General features: G+C 47.5%; 1 protein-coding gene across 10 annotated transcripts in view; it reads right to left on the bottom strand.

Moving 5' to 3' along the window:
* ZNF385D (zinc finger protein 385D) overlaps positions 1-18,298 on the bottom strand; it is a 403,634-nt gene that overhangs the window by 173,732 nt on the left and 211,604 nt on the right. Inside the window, exon 1 of one of the 10 annotated variants that reach the window (XM_033166287.1) lies at positions 1,748-2,161. The exons of the other annotated variants lie outside the window; for them this stretch is intronic. Coding sequence (XP_033022178.1) covers positions 1,748-1,769 — 22 coding nt within the window. The 5' untranslated portion in view covers positions 1,770-2,161. Of the gene's footprint in view, positions 1-1,747; positions 2,162-18,298 lie in introns of those variants that run through there. 10 annotated transcript variants of the gene reach the window in all.

Below are 18,298 nucleotides of genomic sequence, written 5' to 3'. Positions count from 1 at the left end.
CCCTCGGACCCTTATGACACACATAAAGAAACATCCCAAAAGATTCATTTTATTCATTACAGAGCAGATGGCTTGCACCTAGCGTCAATGAAACCTGCAGCTGCAGTCATACATAACATTGATCACAGGTCTTTGCCAGATCACAGGCAGAACTATTGCAAAACTGAGTACAGAGAAATCTATCCTAATAGCTCCCCTAGCAGCGCATCTAAGTACCATTATTAAAGGGGACTCCTCCAATAAGAGAAACACAGGTAGCTGAAATCCCAACTTTTAAAACTGCGTATAGGAAAAATACTTTTGCTCATTGCAACCTTTTGGTAAACACAGAACTGACAATATCAGGCACCGCGACGATAAAAAGAAATTGTTGCTTCCCCACCTCCTCATCTAACGATGTACAAGAATTTAACACTTCCCCTCTTCAACAAGACAAGGTTTACAAAGGAATTAAAGTTTTCTGGAAGATGTGCAGACAACTTTCAATACAGGGTACATTTGCTGTATTGCTTTAGGGAAATCGGGGAGGTGGCAGAACACTCTATGAAATACTGAAATGAATGAGGATGGCGTATGCTAGCAGAAATAAAAATGGAATTTATTGGAAATGAAAATGGAACTGACATAACCCTAGCAGAATATGCAACGAAGACTTCCTCGAAGTGCCAAGTCAACTCGTGGTTTAATATTTAATGAAAGAAAGCTGCTGACCAGCCCAGGATTCCCCTGCTTTCTAGTTGTACATCACTGAACATCATTCAGCTGCATTATAAACTCTAGCTTAGTTTCCAAGTCAGGATAAGAGGAGATTCCCCCTTTCGTGTTCTTAAGACACGAGTTCTTTCCTCGCAGCAAATTGTAGTTTGTATCCTATGGTCTCTGCCTATCCAAGCGAGCTCTCGGCGTTGCAGTGCTAGGCTACTAAACACACACAAACACATCCGAGCTCCAGCATGTTTCTCTGCTAGGAGACATGCAGTCAGTTGCGGCTAATAAACCCGAGGAAGGTCTCCCATCGGAACTCAGCGCTGCACAAACATTTCGAACCGCTCCAAGACCTTCCGGAGCCTTCTCAGACCCCACCATGCGTTCGTTGCCTGGCGCGCTGGGCTGGCAAGATCTAGAGATCTGGGAATCTCTGCAGGGGGTGGGGGAGAGTATTCTGTAAAGTAGCCAAGAGCTCTGCCGAGAGAGAAAGGCATTGTGTTTCTCCTCTCTCGGAATCAAAGCGAAAGGGGGATTTTCAATGGGAATGGCTAAAAATAGTTGCGCAGAGACTTCAGAATCCCAGATCGTGCGGCGATGGCTCGTACATTATTGCGTTAAGTTTGCCTCCAACTTCCCACGCTTCGCAAGCCTCGCTGCAGATGGCACACAGGTTCATTTTGGGGTGGGGGCGGTGGGGGACGCCAACGGGGCTGGCGATCCTCGCCGTTAGCCAGAGCTATTTGCATGTAAACAGAGCGAAGCCACGACGAGCAAAGACAGGCGTGCGGAGCAGCCTAAGACAATGGAATCCTCCTTTGCAACAGCTTGTGTGTTTGCGTGTGTGTGTGTGTGTGTGTGTGTGTGAAGTGGTCTGGCTTCCCAAAGCAGCAAAATGCACCCACGGAGAATGAGAAAGACACACACAGAGAGAGAAAGAGAGAGAGAGAGAGAGAGAGAGAGACCGTTCACAGTCCGTCCTGCCGGAGAGAAAGAAGATGCGAGGCAGAAGGAAGGATGCCACACCAGCAGAGAGACTTACCAAAATACATTATGTTTCTCATTAACCATGCAGCCAGGATCCGCGCGCTGTGCGTTCAGCATTAGCTCCCGCGCCGAGGTGCTGCGATGCAAAGCGGAGCGAGCCGCTTTCATGCTACTACATAGTGTGGAAATTTCCCAGCCTCGGAGAGAGAGAGCGAGAGAGAGAGCGAGCAGCGTGAGCCTCCTTGGGATCAGGGCTTTGAAGGCAGTCTTCTTCTCCCTGATACAATCCCTCACTGATTTAGCATTGACTCTCGCTGCATGCTGCACTGCCCATTCTTACTGTAATCTGACTCCTCCTTGTGATGTCCTTGCCGTGCCTGTGACATCAAGGCGAGGAGTACTACACAAAACACATTTCTTCCATCTACGCTCTTCTTCTCCCATTTGCGTGGGTTTTCTTGCCAAGACCCCGGTTGAAAGTAACGCTGCCTCTCGCTAAATCTTATATAGTAAGGCGCGCGCGCGCACACACACACACACGTTGGCATCAAAGAGAGCCACTGACACAATGTGTTGCAGAAGGGTGGGGTGAGGGCGTGCGAGACAAAGCTGGTATTGTTTTAACACATCTCACCACCGCTAAGGGAATGGTAAGCTCTTAAGTGCTCTGTGTTGGCAGAAGCAGCTACCGGTGCCAATGGAGGTGGTGATGAGTGCTGAGTTCTGATGGCAAAGAAAAGGGTGTTTCTGGCTCAAACCTGCCTGGGAGGTCTTACTCACCTGCAGCTATAAGCCCACACGAATGGGAACTAACTGTGGTTAATAGTGAGTAGGGTAAAAAAGGGACGCGGGTGGCGCTGTGGTCTAAACCACTGAGCTTCTTGGGCTTGCCCATCAAAAGGTCAGCGGTTCGAATCCCCACAATGGACTGAGCTCCCGTTGCTCTGTCCCAGCTCCTGCCAACCTAGCAGTTCGAAAGCACGCCAGTGCAAGTAGATAAATAGGTGCCACCATGGCGGGAAGGTAAACGGCATCTCTGTGTGATCTGGTTTCCAGCACGGTGTTCCACTGTGCCAGAAGCAGTTTAGTCATGCTGGCCACATGACCCAAAAAGCTGTTTGTGGATGAACACCGCCTGCCTTGACCTGAAAGTGAGATGAGTACCACAACCCCATAGTTGCCTTTGGCTGGACCTAACCATCCAGGAGTCCTTTACCTTTACTTTAATAGTTAGTGGGAGCAGAAAGGCACTCTGCATATGTTCAGGGTCTGTTGAACATGGCTAAAAGGATAGAAAATTAAGGGCCCAGGTGATAATGTGAGATTAGTGTGACAAAATGTTGCAGTGGGAAGTGTTCCTGTTCATGGTCAGCCAGCTAGCTCCTCTTCCAGAATCCTCACTCCATCACACTCCCCACCCAGTCAGAGAGCAGCCTGTGCCCACTGAGCATGCTCAGCCTTTGCTGGCTGTTTGGGACCCCAGGTTCCCAGTTCCTCCAGGCCTGTTGCTGCCTCATTTCTTGCGCCGAGATGGTATTGTTCTAGCTACATAACAACTCTTACTCTGAGAACGAGTTTATTATTTGTATATAGGATATATGAGCCCCAAAGATGCAATCTTGGCAATTCCTTGGCTCATGCTAAACCCAAATTACATGCAAATTAAAAGTTCTATCAAAGTTATTTTAAGCAAAGTATTGCATTCCCCAACCCCAGCTCCAAATGAAATAAACAGCGCTGGCAGTGCATACCATCAAAGTCTTGTGTGAATCACCTCTCTGTCATCACAGTACTACACACAGACGACGTCATTAGCACCGTATAGCCTAGGTCCCTCTTAATAAAGAGATATAATGAGGACTCAGCCCTTTCATTGCTTTGCTCAGGATGCAAGCAACAAGAATACCTGTATACTAATAGAAGAAGATGGAAGAAGAAGAAGAAGATCTGGTCTTCTTGTCTGTAGGGGGAAAAAATGGATATCTTAGGCCAGTTCACACATGACCTGAGACACTATTGCAACTGACATCTTGGAATGGGGGTAGGCAGCAGTCTCTGGAGACAGAGATCAAAGACACAGCTACTAAAATGCACTTGTACTTCTAAGAGGAGGTGCCCCGGGTCAGATGTGATACAAATTGACAAGGCAGCATGTGGAAGGCTGCACTGCCTATGTCTACAGGATGTTGTTTTTCATTATGATCAGTTGTTAATTCCTTGGGTAGCAATATCAGTTTCGGATATGCTGAAGAAAATAAGAGCCCTAAAATTAAAAGTCAAAGCTCACAGAAGTACTTATCTTTTAAAAATGGAATCTAATGGGACGAATGCTTTATTCCTTCAGAAAGAGGACTGACAGATATAATACTCTTAAAGCACAACAACTTAGTCCTAAAAGCGCCAATAAAAATAAGCCCTGTTTAATTCCATCAGTGAAGGAACCACAAACATCTAAGGAGAAGAGCAATCATGGGGGTTGCAGAATCAGCAAGGTAAGGGCTTGCAGTTTATCTTTTTCCTGGTTGGATTGGAGGACTGCAGGGAAGGAAGAGTAGGAGAAGGTATCACACCCATCACTATATCCAGCAGATAAAGTACGCAGATGCATTGATTTTAAATTCAGATGAGGCAGTGGCACTGTCTAAGCATGAAACAGGTGAGTTTCCACAGAAGCCTTTCCTTTTATCTCAAGTACTGCAGACAAAATATCAGCAAGTTTACGGACACCTAAGGCTGGAAGGGGTTTAAGCAGAAAGTTGTTCCTTCAGTCCCTCAACATCATATGCAGGTGCATTCCCTAATTCTTTTTTTTTTTTTTTTGAAGAGAACCCAGAAATAAAGAGCCTTCTTGGTACACATCAAAGCACCTCCTTGCACTGCTTTACACAGAAGCAAACCCCACCCACAAGGTGTCCACAGCCCTGTGTTGGAAGAACCCATCCCTTTGTTCTAGATCAGTGCCTCCCAACCTCCACCCATGACAGACCACTTGGAGATTGCTGAGGGTCTTGATGGACCACTTAATAATTTTTATCCTTGTTGTAACAATTGTAATGCACTGTTCTGGATGCTGTACAGTTTTTCATTGTATTTTTACTGACATATTTTTACAAACTACCTGAATGAAGCTCATGGACCACCAGTGGTTTGCAGACCATAGTCTGGGAACCCCTGTTCTAGAATCTAGAATAATTGCCAAGGTCCAGCCCTCACTCAAGGAATCACCAGCTGATTATGATCTCATGCAACATAAACAGTTAACAGTAAGATCTTGTAAATCTACAGGATCCAACAAATTAATAGTCCAAATACAGTCAGACCAAGATGTGTGTGTCTGGGAACACACAAATGTAATTGAAATCCTATGTGTCTACTCAAATCCCACTGACCCTATTTTAGGATTAAGAAGTATTGAAGTCTGTGAACTAGTGAGTAGACATATGCAGCATTGCAGGGACCGTATTCACTAATCACTGGAAGTCCAGATCAGCTTCACTATGGCTTTTGAACCTTGGTACACACTGCCTTTGTGTTTCCGGTATTTATTCTCCAGTTATGAGGGCTAGAAACATGCATTTTTACATTGTGCTGTGGTCCTGTGAACAAAACTATATTCAAAGTCCTGTTTATTGCTGGGAATGAACATCTTCACCACCATAATAAAGCACATAATATAGTGAGCCCCCCCCCACAAAAATAAAATTACCAAGACCCACTGCAGCCACAGAATCTAACCAAAAATATATTCAAAACATCCATTAACCATTTAGGGTTACTGTTTGCACTTCTGTAATGGAACATATGAAAAAGCAAGTCAGCAGCCTATTCTTCCTGGCAAAAACTCACAAAACAAATCGAATGCAGCTCTGAGCCAGATTCTATATTTGTTTACTTCTTTGCATCTTCACAGCAATTTACAAAAAAAGTTTCAAATTTTCAATTTAACTTGAGCCAAGTTTTTTTCCCCAAACGAGTTGCATAAATGTAAGCAAAAAGAGAATTTGTCCATATAGCAGTCACTCAGTGATGCATTTCAAACATGCAGCACTTTAAGAAGCAGCTTCCAAGTTCACATTCTTACAATTCATGTAGGGAAGAAGCCAAAAAGACAGTCTCTATACTGAGACATGTGTCTGGGAAAGCTCTTGAAAGATTGCCTTCCATTCAGAAATCTCAGATGTGGTTGAAACCACACGCATGCAATTGGCTGTTGTAGTTGGTTTTTTTAATGGACGGGTCCAATAACATTTCATTTATATCCCACCTTTTCTCCAAGGACCTCAATCATTCTGCACTCTCTACACCACAGCATGCCTCTGAGGTAGGTTAGGCTAAGAGAGAATGACTGACCCAAAGTCACCTAGTGAGCTCCATGGATTACTAGGGATTTGGACCTGGGCACCCCCCCCCCCACCTAATCTGATGCTCTAATCACTATGCCACACTGATTCTTAATAAACGTTAAGAGCATGGGTTGGGGCAAAGGATTCTGTGAAGGGAAAAGAGATCCAGGGATTAAAGGATGTGTGAGATGGGCAAGAAAATTGTAGTCTTCCACAGCCTTCCACGGCCACAGAAGGTACTGTACTCCCCAATAACTGGCTCAACAGTGTCTCAGCTATACATTACTCCATGTCTGTGATATCACTGGCTGCATCCACAAAACAATACATACAGTATCTTTATCTATCTATCTATCTATCTATCTATCTATCATCTATATATATATTTGTAAACCACTTTGAGCTTTTTTACAATCAAGCTGTGCATAAATTTTATGAAACAATAAAATAATATTTTATCTGACTATATAATAAAATTGTAAGGCATTATCACACTGTTTTCATTGGCAGTTTTCTAAGAAGTAATTCCAACAGAGTTCAGAGAGATTTACCCTCCTTTAAATGGGTACAGAATTTGCATTTTCTAATGATTCCTAGCATGGAATTTGTCTTTTGCACAGCTGTCGTGCACTGGTTCAACATGAGCTATCTACTACAACCCCAAGGTCTCATTCCTTGTCTCTAACTACCTGGTTAAGCGTATATGTGAAATTAAGAAAGATTTTGAATTACCTGGTTCAGCGTATATGTGAAATTAAGAAAGATTTTGCCCTGACATGCATCATTTTACACTTGTTTAAAATGAATTCACTTTGCCATGTTATCACCCATTCACTCAACATGGAGATGTATTTTTAGGACTCTTCACATTTTGTTTTAATGACCCTGAACAAATTATTATTGGCAGTTCACAATATAAAAATACAGGATAAAAGCACAAATTTAGTATCGTCAACAAACTTGGCCACCTCACTGCTCACCTCTAACACTAGATGGTTCATGAACAAGTTAAAAAGCACAAGTCTCACTACTAATCTGTGGAGAACTCTATTTTATTATTTTTTTACAGGACTCTCCATTCAGAGAACTGTCCATTTATTCCTACATTCTACTTCCTGTTACTTAACCAATTCATGATTCACAAGAGGATTTCTCTTATTCTGTGACTGCTAACTTTATTCAGGAGTCTTTTGTGAGATACCTTGCAACGCAATCACCTCTGTTGACACACTCAAAAAACTCTAAAAGGTTAGTGAGACAGGATAGGAATCCCTTGCAGAAGCCATGGTAGCTCTGCTTCAGCAAAGCTTGTCCTTCTACATGCTTTGTTATTTTATCTTTAACAATACTTTCCAGCACTTTTAAGTGGATAGATGCTAAGCTATCTGTTTATGTGCTAGTTACTTGAGAAAATCTGGAATGTGTATGCATATAGTACATGTATACTCTTATAAATATAATAATGCATGCAATAATGCACAAACTGTTTGCATTTTTAGAAGAACTGGGGTGGGAGTTACTTCTCACTAAGATTAAGGAGTGAAATGAGAATTGGAGGAAGGGGGAATCCATCCCTAGTAAAGGGTTGTGTGGATACAAGTGATGGCACGCCTGAACAGTTATAAAGAAAGGACAGCATTACATTTTTTTATAAATAATTGCTCCCTTTTTTGGCTTGCAGAAAGTACTACACTTCAAAGGCTCAAAGCAAAGGGCTTCCTATAAATCTTATTAATTAATTCAAATCCCGTCTTATTTTCTAAACCATCCCAACTGATGGCTCACCCATTGCCCCATGCTAAGAATAAAAACGTCACTTGCAGGCATGCCTTCCACAAACACAAATTAATATTTAATAAAATTAATGTGCCTGCTCAACTATTGCAGTTTCCTGGAAGCCTCTCTTTTGCTTTTGCAAACTTGCAGGAGGCAAGCAATAATAGATCTATCCTTGGATTCTTACTGGTTGCCTATGATGAATTTCAATTTGAGAAGCTGATGAGGAGGTTTTCTGTGAATATGTGCAACAGTGCATCAAGGGACCATTTTGTTGGCAGAAATGTAATAATGTGCAACAAAAGACACAGGATGACAAAACGTTATCAGTTTAGATGCCTTGTACGGTAGGTGAAAAGTTCTCGCACACTTGAGAGGTTTCCATTTTTTCCCTTCAAAATAAATTTCATCTTTTAGTCCTAGACAGCTATTGGGAACCTAAATGTACTGTGTTGTAATATAAAATAAAAAGAGATTGGCAAGAAATAATATATTTAATCTTTATGTTTGCTTCCCCCAATCCATTGCTAAAACATTTGGGATAGTTAAACTAAAATTAACTTTTGCAAATTTTAGTGAAAGAAAAACCATTCACAACAATGTGGGAAGCCAAAAGCAACTGAAAATGTTTCTAAGTGTGCAGAATCTTCAGCTTCAAGTCAAACACAGTAAGTGCCCTGGCAAGATATGTATATTATCTTTGTATCCATCTAGAATTTTTTCAGGGAGACACTGCAGAAAAAATATTCCCAAGTCTCTCCTGAGACTGACAGCCAATAACAACATTTATGCACTTGCGGTCCACTTTCTTTACATGATGGCACCACCCAAGAATTCACATGTAGTATCGTTTGTTTGAAAGTGCTTCTAACATTTTAAAAAAGCAACAACCCTATCTTGCATTCATCACTCACTCACTCTCAGAAACACAAACACATTTTTGCAGGTGCAACTTTCGTATATATTAACAGAATAATCTAATAAATTGGTTAAGATACTTACATATGTAATCACATCTAACGAAATGTGCCATTCTTTTATCCATTTATATTTAACTATTCACTCATCAAACTGGGAAGGTAGCCCATCTAGGAAAAGAAAAACTCTAATCCTAAACATCAGATGCCTTGTGGCTATACTCATTCATGAGAAAGGCTTCAGGACTGAATGAATTTACTTTATTACGGTCACAGACCAGCATAAGCAAAACATCTAAATAAATAGCATAACAGTATCTCTAAGCGGATAATTATTAAATTAATTGGGAGCAAGAACCAAATGTAGATTAAAACATATACATATAAAAGATAAACATAGAATACTTGATTAAGCATAGATAATGGATGAATAAAAACCAATTAGGAAAATTTAAAGAGATCAGTTAAAAAAGAACAGCTGTAAGGGGTGGGGCTTCAGAAGTGCGGATCTAACAATATGGGCCTTCTATTTAGGACTGATTTGTAGCATAGACCATCCTTCGACGAATATCTATCATGGAAGCGCAAAATCTGGCGACTAAATATGTGACTTCTGGGCTTTCGTCCTGTAGTAATAGGGAGATGTAGTGTTACGTTCTGAACGCCCAGGGAACTTATATAGGATGGGCTGGATAAACCTGGCTCAAATGTCTATATAATACAGTGGTGCCCCGCTAGACGAATGCCTCGCTAGACGAAAAACTCGCTAGATGAAAGGCATTCGCTAGCGGAAGGCTGTCCCGCAAGACGAAAAAGTCTATGGGGCTGCCTCGCAAGACGATTTTTTTTTCGTCGCGTGAAAACCGCTATTTTGTATCGGTGCTTCGCTAGACGAAAAAATCGCTAGAGGAAAATACTCGCAGAACGAATTATTTTCATCTAGCGAGGCACCACTGTACTGGCAATTAAGAAGGGCATGCTCCATTGTTTTCTGCTGCCCAGAGCCACATGGGCATTGGCTTCAGGAGTAAATCCCAAAGAAAAATCCATACCCACTGCCTTGCAGGACATCTTTGGGAGGAGTAAACCCCACACAAATCCAGACCGGGGTCCCTAAGACAGTTGGATGACACCTTGTATGCCTCCTTCCAGCAATTCCTGCAGCCAAGCTGGTGCCAAACACATTGCTCTGCTTTCCTTTGGACCACATCAGCGAGGCCGGGGGATGGGGTCTTGCCGTCTGGGCAGCCCACCAGGACCTCCATACACGCCCCAAAGAGGTCACTCCGGTACCACTAACACAGAAAAATAAAAAGCAGAAGGCAACAATTCCAAGTTACTGGTCTCTATTCCACAGCAGGTGCTGTTATTTGGCTTCACCCCTGGAGGCGCACTCCATTGTCGATGCCGAGTTTGCTGGCCCCTGATATAGCCCCTCCACAAAAGTCTCTGCCCACAGGCTTACAATTTAAAAAACACAGCGCAATAAGAAAAAGAGAAAGGGAGGAGGAAAATGCAAACTCGGGTGCCAATTGTTAGAGTTAAACAATAATTCTCTGTTCAAGAGCAAGATTTCTAGAAGTTGTTCAATTCTGCCAATCCCCAAAGATTAATCCAACTTTGGGGGTGCATTTCCACTCCAACAACATACTTTAGCCCAGTGGCATTTTATAATGGCAACATAGCAACTTGGTTCTGTGCCTAAAAGAAACAGATGCTAATTCCGCTTCCCGAATTGCATTTCTTTTCTAAAATCATAGAATACAGGGATCAAACTTGCAACCTTGGCAATATCAGCACCATGCTCTAACCAACTAAGCTATTCAGGCCGAGGCTGCTGAATTTTTGTGTCTTTTTTAGAAAATTAATTTTTATTAAAGATTTTCTTGATTTACTAATCGCAAGAGCAGTTCGCTCGATTTTCCTGTCCTCACTAGACAAAACTACCAAATGTGGTGACTGTTGTGTGTATGTTGTTGTTTTTTACCCTTGAATCAGAGGTGTCTGTTCTGGAAATCTACAATATTTGTCACCATGAATACTATTTAACTGCAGCAGTACCCAAAGGAACTCTGTATAGCCGCCTGTGAATACGACTGGAGGGACTTAATTAATCTTCCTGTCACTTCCATGATGCTTTTCATTAGTTTAGCTGCTATCTGATCAACTGGCCCTTTCTCTATTGGAAATGGCTTTCCAGAACCTGTTTCTGCGGCATTTTCAAGAGGTAAACAAAGACTCACCTTTGACGGGAAGAATCTTTGCAAGTCTTAGCCGTGCAGACTTTATCAGTTCAATTATAGTTCTTGCAGCAGTTATATCTGCAACAATGCAGGGTTTTCAACAGATTTGAGAACTATGAGAATAACTAATATTGAAAGATGTGGAGAGTTTGTGGAGATTTATTTTTTAAAGTCAAACTAATATCATTTCCCCCATCTTAATTGCAGATTAAATATTTTGCCACATAAAGTATCTTCCCCTTAAAAACACTACCAAAATTGTCCTTTCCACTAATTATGCCTACTATATCTTCCACTCCAAATTCAGTCAATATTCATGGGAAATCATATTCTTTAGGAATGGGTATTGATCAAAAATGAGTATCAGATCGTGGTTTTACTTAATGTGTTGATAACACTATCTCATGGTAATTTGCTAATATGGCTGTCTCATGGTTCAATATGAATCCAAATGTATTTTTACCTGTTTCACACAAGAATGCAGCAATCTGTCAACACTGCTCAAGCGGAATATGACCTTCATCACTGCCTGTAATATCTAAGGGCTCCGCAATCATTAATGGATGTTTAGTTTCCCAATGCTCCTGTAAGGTAGGGAAGCATTATCTCTGTGGTGCAGATGACTGACTGATGCAGAAAGCAGATTAAAAACAGTGGCAGGAAACACCATCGTTTAACTCTCTCAAGCCCTTCAAAACAACTCTACATGGAGGAATGCTGTAACGCAGCATAATAAACCCCAGGGATAGAGAATTCTCAAATGTGAAGCATCACTTGCCTTAGAGCACTCTCACATCACATGCGGTGCAGACCCACTGGCAGAACCAATCGGATGTTCCTAGCAGTGCACCTGCACATTCCTGCCCTGGCTGCTGCCCTACCTCACCCCAACACCATCCCCGTAAGCAACAGTGATACCACTGTGGTATGCAGTGTTCCCTGCTTCTCACTGGCCACTCTTCCAGGCTACATGTGCTGGCCCCAAGGGTTTGTCCATGAAGCGAGGTCCAAGTCCAGTCCTGGGTCTAGGGGTCCAAAGGAGGTCAGTCCGGCGGGGAGCGAGGCAGGGAGCAGGTCAAGGTCCAAGGCAGGTTCAGGCACAAGGTTGCAGGTTGAGCACACGCTTGCAACTATGTTGCTCACGCAACTTGGGCTGGGTCTGGCTGGCTTTTATCTGGCCCTATGCTTAGGGCCGCCCCGATCCTCTGGAGACTCGCCTCTCCTCCGGGCCTGGAGGCGAGCACTCCTCCTGCAGACACTTAACTCCCTTCGCCTCTCTGCCCTGAGCCTCTGTAGCTCAGGAGAGGCTGGTGGGTTACTGGACCCAGGGGATGCCTCAGCTTCCTCTGAAGAGGCTGGGAGTGGAGCACCTGCAGGCAATGGGTCCTCCCTCCCATCAGGAGCCAGAGCAGACTCTGCTGATGCCTGCACCTGGGGATCCAGCACAGGTGGGGATCCTTCAGGCTCAAGCCCTGGCCCCGGCTCAGCTGGTTCTGGAGGCGGGGAATCCTGTGCAGGCTGGGATCCCTCAGGTTCAGCATCAGAGTCTGACTCCCAGGCCATCACACCATCCCCCCTCCCAGGCCTCCCCCTCAACTGAGGGGCCGGACCAGGCTTGCCGGGGTAAGCTGCATGGAAATCACGGAGGCAGGCAGGTGCGTGGACGTTTTCCACTGGTTCCCATGAACGATCCTCAGGCCCATACCCCTTCCAGTCGATGAGGTATTGGAGCTTCCCCCTGCGGTATCGTGAGTCGAGAATGCGCTCCACCTCGTACTCAGGCTCCCCCTCAACCAAAACTGGCTGCGGTCGTGGATTGTCTGGGTGGAACTCGTCGGGCGGGGCGACTGGACTAAGTAGGGACCGGTGGAATACTGGGTGAACCTTGAGTGATGGAGGTAACTGGAGACGAAACGCCACCGGTGACACCTGCGCAGTGATGGTGAATGGGCCGGCAAACCGTGCATCCAGCTTTCGTGAGGGCCGAGAAGGATGCAGGTGACGGGTAGAGAGCCACACCCGATCGCCAACATGGAGTTCTGGCCCCTCCTGACGATGTCGGTCAGCTTGGGCCTTGTATGCGTCCTTGGCCTGGCGCAGTTGCTCCATCAATAATTGTTGCTGGGACTGAAGCTCCTGAAGCCAGTCTGTCACTGCGGGGACCGCGGAAGCTGGCAGCACGTCCGGGAACAAACGTGGATGGTAGCCGTAGGAGGCCTGGAACGGGGTCTGCTGGGTGGAGGCGTTCACTGCATTGTTGTAGGCGAACTCCGCCAATGGCAAGTGATCGACCCAGTCATCCTGCTGGAAGCTGCAGTAACACCGGAGGTACTGCTCCAGCACCGCATTTGCCCGTTCCGTCTGGCCATCGGTCTGCGGGTGGTGGGCCGAAGATAGACAGACCTCCGTCCCAAGGGTCTGGTGCAGGGCTCGCCAGAAGTGGGATGTGAACTGGACGCCGCGGTCAGAAACCACACGCTCGGGAAGGCCATGCAGGCGGAAGATGTGCTGCATGTACAGTTGAGCCGTCTCCTTAGCTGTGGGTATGGACGGGCAGGGGGCACAGTGCACCATCTTAGTGAAATGGTCCGTGAAAACCAGGAGGCAGGTACAGTGACGAGATGGGGGCAAGTCTACCACAAAGTCCAGTGAGACCGTGTGCCAGGGACGTGGTGGGACTGGTAATGGCTGGAGCAGACCGGGGGGTCGCCCAGTAGGACCCTTGGCCCGCCGGCAGACATCGCAACCAGCAACATAGCGTGCCACATCAGCCTTCAGGCGGGGCCACCAGAACTCCCGGCTTACCAGATGAGTGGTCCGGTACCGCCCAAAGTGCCCTGCTGCTGGGGCATCGTGGGACATCTGGAGAACCTCAGCCCGCAATGGTCCTGGTGGGATGTATAGACGACCCTGGTGCAGCAGTAGGCCCTGGTGCAGGGCCAGCCCTGGATATCGAGGGCATGACCCGTCAGACAGTTCCCGGAGCCGTTCCTGAGCCCAAGCGTCGACCCGTTGCTGTTCTCGCACCCGAGCCTGCAGTGGCTTGGCCTCCTGAGTGGCCAGGAATGTGGCTGGTGGTAAGATAGTCGTCGGTACTGCCTGCTGTACAGTGTCTGCGACGTCCTCGGGTTTCCGGGACAGGGCATCCGCTTTCCGGTTTTGGGAGCTAGGGATGTAGCGGATCCGGAACTGGAACCGGGAGAAAAACAGCGCCCACCGGATCTGCCTTTGGTTCAACTTGCGGGTGGTCTGGAGGTACTCCAGATTCCGGTGGTCCGTTCTCACTTCCACCGGGTGTCGTGCCCCCTCAAGATGATGGCGCCAGACCTCAAAGGCCACCTTGATGGCCAGTAGTTCCCGCTCCCACACGGTATAGTTACGCTCCGCCGGAAGGAGCTGCCGGGAGTAGTAGGCGCAGGGTAACAGCGGCGCATCGGGTCCGTGTTGCTGAGACAGGATGGCACCGAGAGCCGTACTGGAGGCATCAGTCTCCACCACGAAGGGACGAGAGGGATCAGGATGCTGTAAAATCGGCGCCCTCTGGAAACAGGCTTTCAACCCCTGAAATGCCACTTCAGCCTCCTCATCCCAGGAGAAGGGTTTCTTGGGGCGCAGCAGTCGGGTTAATGGGGTGGTGCGATGAGCATAATCTGCAATGAAGGTCCGGTAATAGTTGGCGAACCCTAGGAACCGCTGTAAGTCCTTGCGGTTCCGGGGCGCTGCCCACTCTCGAACCGCAGCCACCTTCCCAGGGTCCATCTGCACCCCGTCAGGGGAGAGTCGGTGTCCAAGGAAGTCCACTGACCGCTGGTGGAACTCGCACTTGCTGAGCTTGGCATACAGGCGGTGCTCCCGCAAGCGCTGCAACACGGACCGAACATGACTCTCGTGACGGGCTGGGTCACGGGAATAAATCAGAATATCATCTAGGTACACCACCACGTATTTGTCTAGCAAGTCCTGGAACACGTGGTTGATGTACCGTTGAAACACGGCGGGTGCGTTGCATAATCCGAACGGCATAACCAGGTATTCAAACTGTCCATACCGGGTCCCGAATGCCGTCTTCCACTCGTCCCCGGCACGGATCCGAATCAAGTTGTAGGCCCCTCGGAGGTCCAGTTTGGTGAACATCTGCGCCCCCTGCACCCGCTCCAGCAATTCTGCAATAAGGGGCAAGGGGTACCGGTCTGGGATGGTGATCTTATTCAGGGCCCGGTAGTCATGGCAGAGGCGAAGCTCCCCACACTTCTTCTTAACGAAGAGTACAGGAGCGGCAGTGGGTGAGGTAGAGGGCCTAATGAACCCGCGTTCCAGGTTCTTGCGAAGGAAGTCCTGCAAGGCTTCACGCTCTGGCTCCGAAAGAGAATATAGGCGGCTTACAGGCAGGGGCGCCCCAGGCTGGAGGTCTATGCCGCAGTCGAAGGACCGATGAGGTGGCAGCTGGTCTGCTCCCTGTTCCTCGAACACGTCTAAATAGTCCTGGTACACGGCAGGGAGCGTTGACACAGCCTGCCCCATGGGGGCAGCTGCTACTAACTCGGACTGAGCATGGGAACCCGGGTCTGGGAAGCGTACAGTCCGATTGACCCAGTCAATCTGAACATTGTGCGACTCCAGCCAGTCCATCCCAAGCACCAGGGGAAACCGGGGCATGGTGGCAATGTCCAGGGTTCGCACCTCCCGGTGCTGCTGGTAGCACAGGACCAAGGGCTGGGTCTCCCGAGTAACCGCGCCCGAGCGTAGGAGCCGTCCGTCAATTGCCTCCACCTGTACTGGTTCCGGCTTGTTCTGAAGTGGCACCTGATGCTGAGTGGCGAAGGCAGAGTCCATATAGGAGCGGGTTGCCCCCGAATCCACCAGAGCGTGGGTGAGAATCCAGGGCCCACCGGGGGGGTATAGACGCACCGGTATCATGAGGTGTTGCAATTCCACTGGTGAGGGCCCATCATGCGATGCTTGGGGCCCCAGGTAGCCTGGGCCATCGGCTACTGGGGTTGGCCGTTTCACCTGCGGCTGGCGTTTCTCAGGGCAGGTTCGGGCGTAGTGTCCACTCCCACCGCAGTAGAGACACAGGTTCCCCTCCCGACGCCGAGTCTTTTCCGAGGGGGAGAGGCGAGGCCGCGCTGCCCCGAGCTGCATCGGCTCCTCCAATGACTCAGCTCTGGCCACGGAACTGCAGGGAAGCACCGGCGCTGGGAGCCCGGAGTGCCGGCGGCCCCGGGCCTGGCGACGGTCCTCCAACCGATCATCTATCTGCAGACTCCGTTGGATGAGGGCATCCAGTGTGGCAGGGCGATCCAACGTGGCCAGCTGATCCAGTACCTCGTCTGAAAGTCCCTCGAGATACTGGTCCCGCAGTGCAGAGTCGTTCCAGGTCAAGTCCTGCGCCAGCAGCCGAAATTCTGTGGCGTAGGTGGCCACTGTGGACTTGCCCTGTTTCAACCGCCGAATTGCCCGATTGGCTTGACTCCCTTCTGAGGGTTGGCAAACGTGGTTTCCAGAAGATTGCAAAACCCCGTATAGTCTGTCAGCAAGGGGGAGTCTTGCCGGAGCAGCGGCAACGCCCACTTGGCCGCCTGGTCCTTCAGCAAGCTGATCAGGAAGTGCACCTTGGTGCGGTCGTCGGGGAAATCCCGAGCTCGCCCCTGAATATACAGCTTGGCCTGGGCGAGAAACATGGGAAAGCTGGCTGGGGACCCATCAAATTTCTCTGGCAGGGCCACGGGATACTTGCCAGGAGCTGGGGCGGCGGCCCCAGGAGCCGGTAAGGCATCCAAACGCTGCTGAAGCGCCGTAACCACATTGCTTAGCTGCTGCACGGTGTGGGTCAAGGCCTGGTTCTCCTGGGCCAATGCCACCAGCGCAGCCGCCTGGTCAGCCATGGCTATTAGTTCCTCCCGAACGCACCCCAGCGAAGGGGGAGTGCGGGTGTGGCGTGAGCAAACTGTGCTGGCCCCAAGGGTTTGTCCATGAAGCGAGGTCCAAGTCCAGTCCTGGGTCTAGGGGTCCAAAGGAGGTCAGTCCGGCGGGGAGCGAGGCAGGGAGCAGGTCAAGGTCCAAGGCAGGTTCAGGCACAAGGTTGCAGGTTGAGCACACGCTTGCAACTATGTTGCTCACGCAACTTGGGCTGGGTCTGGCTGGCTTTTATCTGGCCCTATGCTTAGGGCCGCCCCGATCCTCTGGAGACTCGCCTCTCCTCCGGGCCTGGAGGCGAGCACTCCTCCTGCAGACACTTAACTCCCTTCGCCTCTCTGCCCTGAGCCTCTGTAGCTCAGGAGAGGCTGGTGGGTTACTGGACCCAGGGGATGCCTCAGCTTCCTCTGAAGAGGCTGGGAGTGGAGCACCTGCAGGCAATGGGTCCTCCCTCCCATCAGGAGCCAGAGCAGACTCTGCTGATGCCTGCACCTGGGGATCCAGCACAGGTGGGGATCCTTCAGGCTCAAGCCCTGGCCCCGGCTCAGCTGGTTCTGGAGGCGGGGAATCCTGTGCAGGCTGGGATCCCTCAGGTTCAGCATCAGAGTCTGACTCCCAGGCCATCACACTACAGTCCTGTGCATAATTTGCTTGGAATAAGTCCCAGGAAGCTTCCAATAAAATACACACAGGATTTCGCCTTTTATTTTCTCACCCTTCAATCATGGGTAAAAAAACAACAACTTCCAGGTGTTAACCTTGGACAGAAAAAGGGTCATTTCCAAGTAGAATATCATATTGTAACCGGCATGCTTGCCTTGAAAAGAAATAAAGGCAAAGAACCAAATTCTGCTAAACTTACTATCATTTACTCTAGACGAGAGTGAGATTTTAAAAAAATATTATTTTGTAAACACCTAGGATTAACTGGTTTTTCAAAAAAAAAAGATAAAAGATTGTCGGTTATTTGTCTTGTATTATGCCACTAGTTATCAAAATTATTCCCAATTCACTTATAAAGAATTAACTTTCAAAGGAGAGCTTTTTCTGTGCTCCCACTTTTCATCTGACTGACAGAGCCTTTTGGCCTCTAATTTTGACAGTTAATTTGCATAGCCAAATACTGATCTATGTCTGGGCACCACTGTCTACTTATATTCTTTCCTGCAATTCTCTTTTGATGTTCCATGACTCCAAATTTAATTATGACTCCTGAAAATACTCGGCCACTATTTTTGTCTATTCAGTAACTCTATCTTCTTTGCTTTGAACAGATTAAAAAGTAGGACTTAAACTTGGTCTACCTAACCCTCACTCCCTGTGATAAATTAGCTTCACAATTTATCATTTAAATACTATGCTTCTCGACTGCATGATGAGCAACATTTTTAATCACTAGAGTGAGAAGCCT

The sequence above is a fragment of the Lacerta agilis genome, chromosome 12, assembly GCF_009819535.1.
Source record: "Lacerta agilis isolate rLacAgi1 chromosome 12, rLacAgi1.pri, whole genome shotgun sequence".
NCBI lineage: Eukaryota > Metazoa > Chordata > Lepidosauria > Squamata > Lacertidae > Lacerta > Lacerta agilis.
Note: the sequence above shows the minus strand (reverse complement) of the source record. Positions and strands in the feature narration are given on the sequence as shown.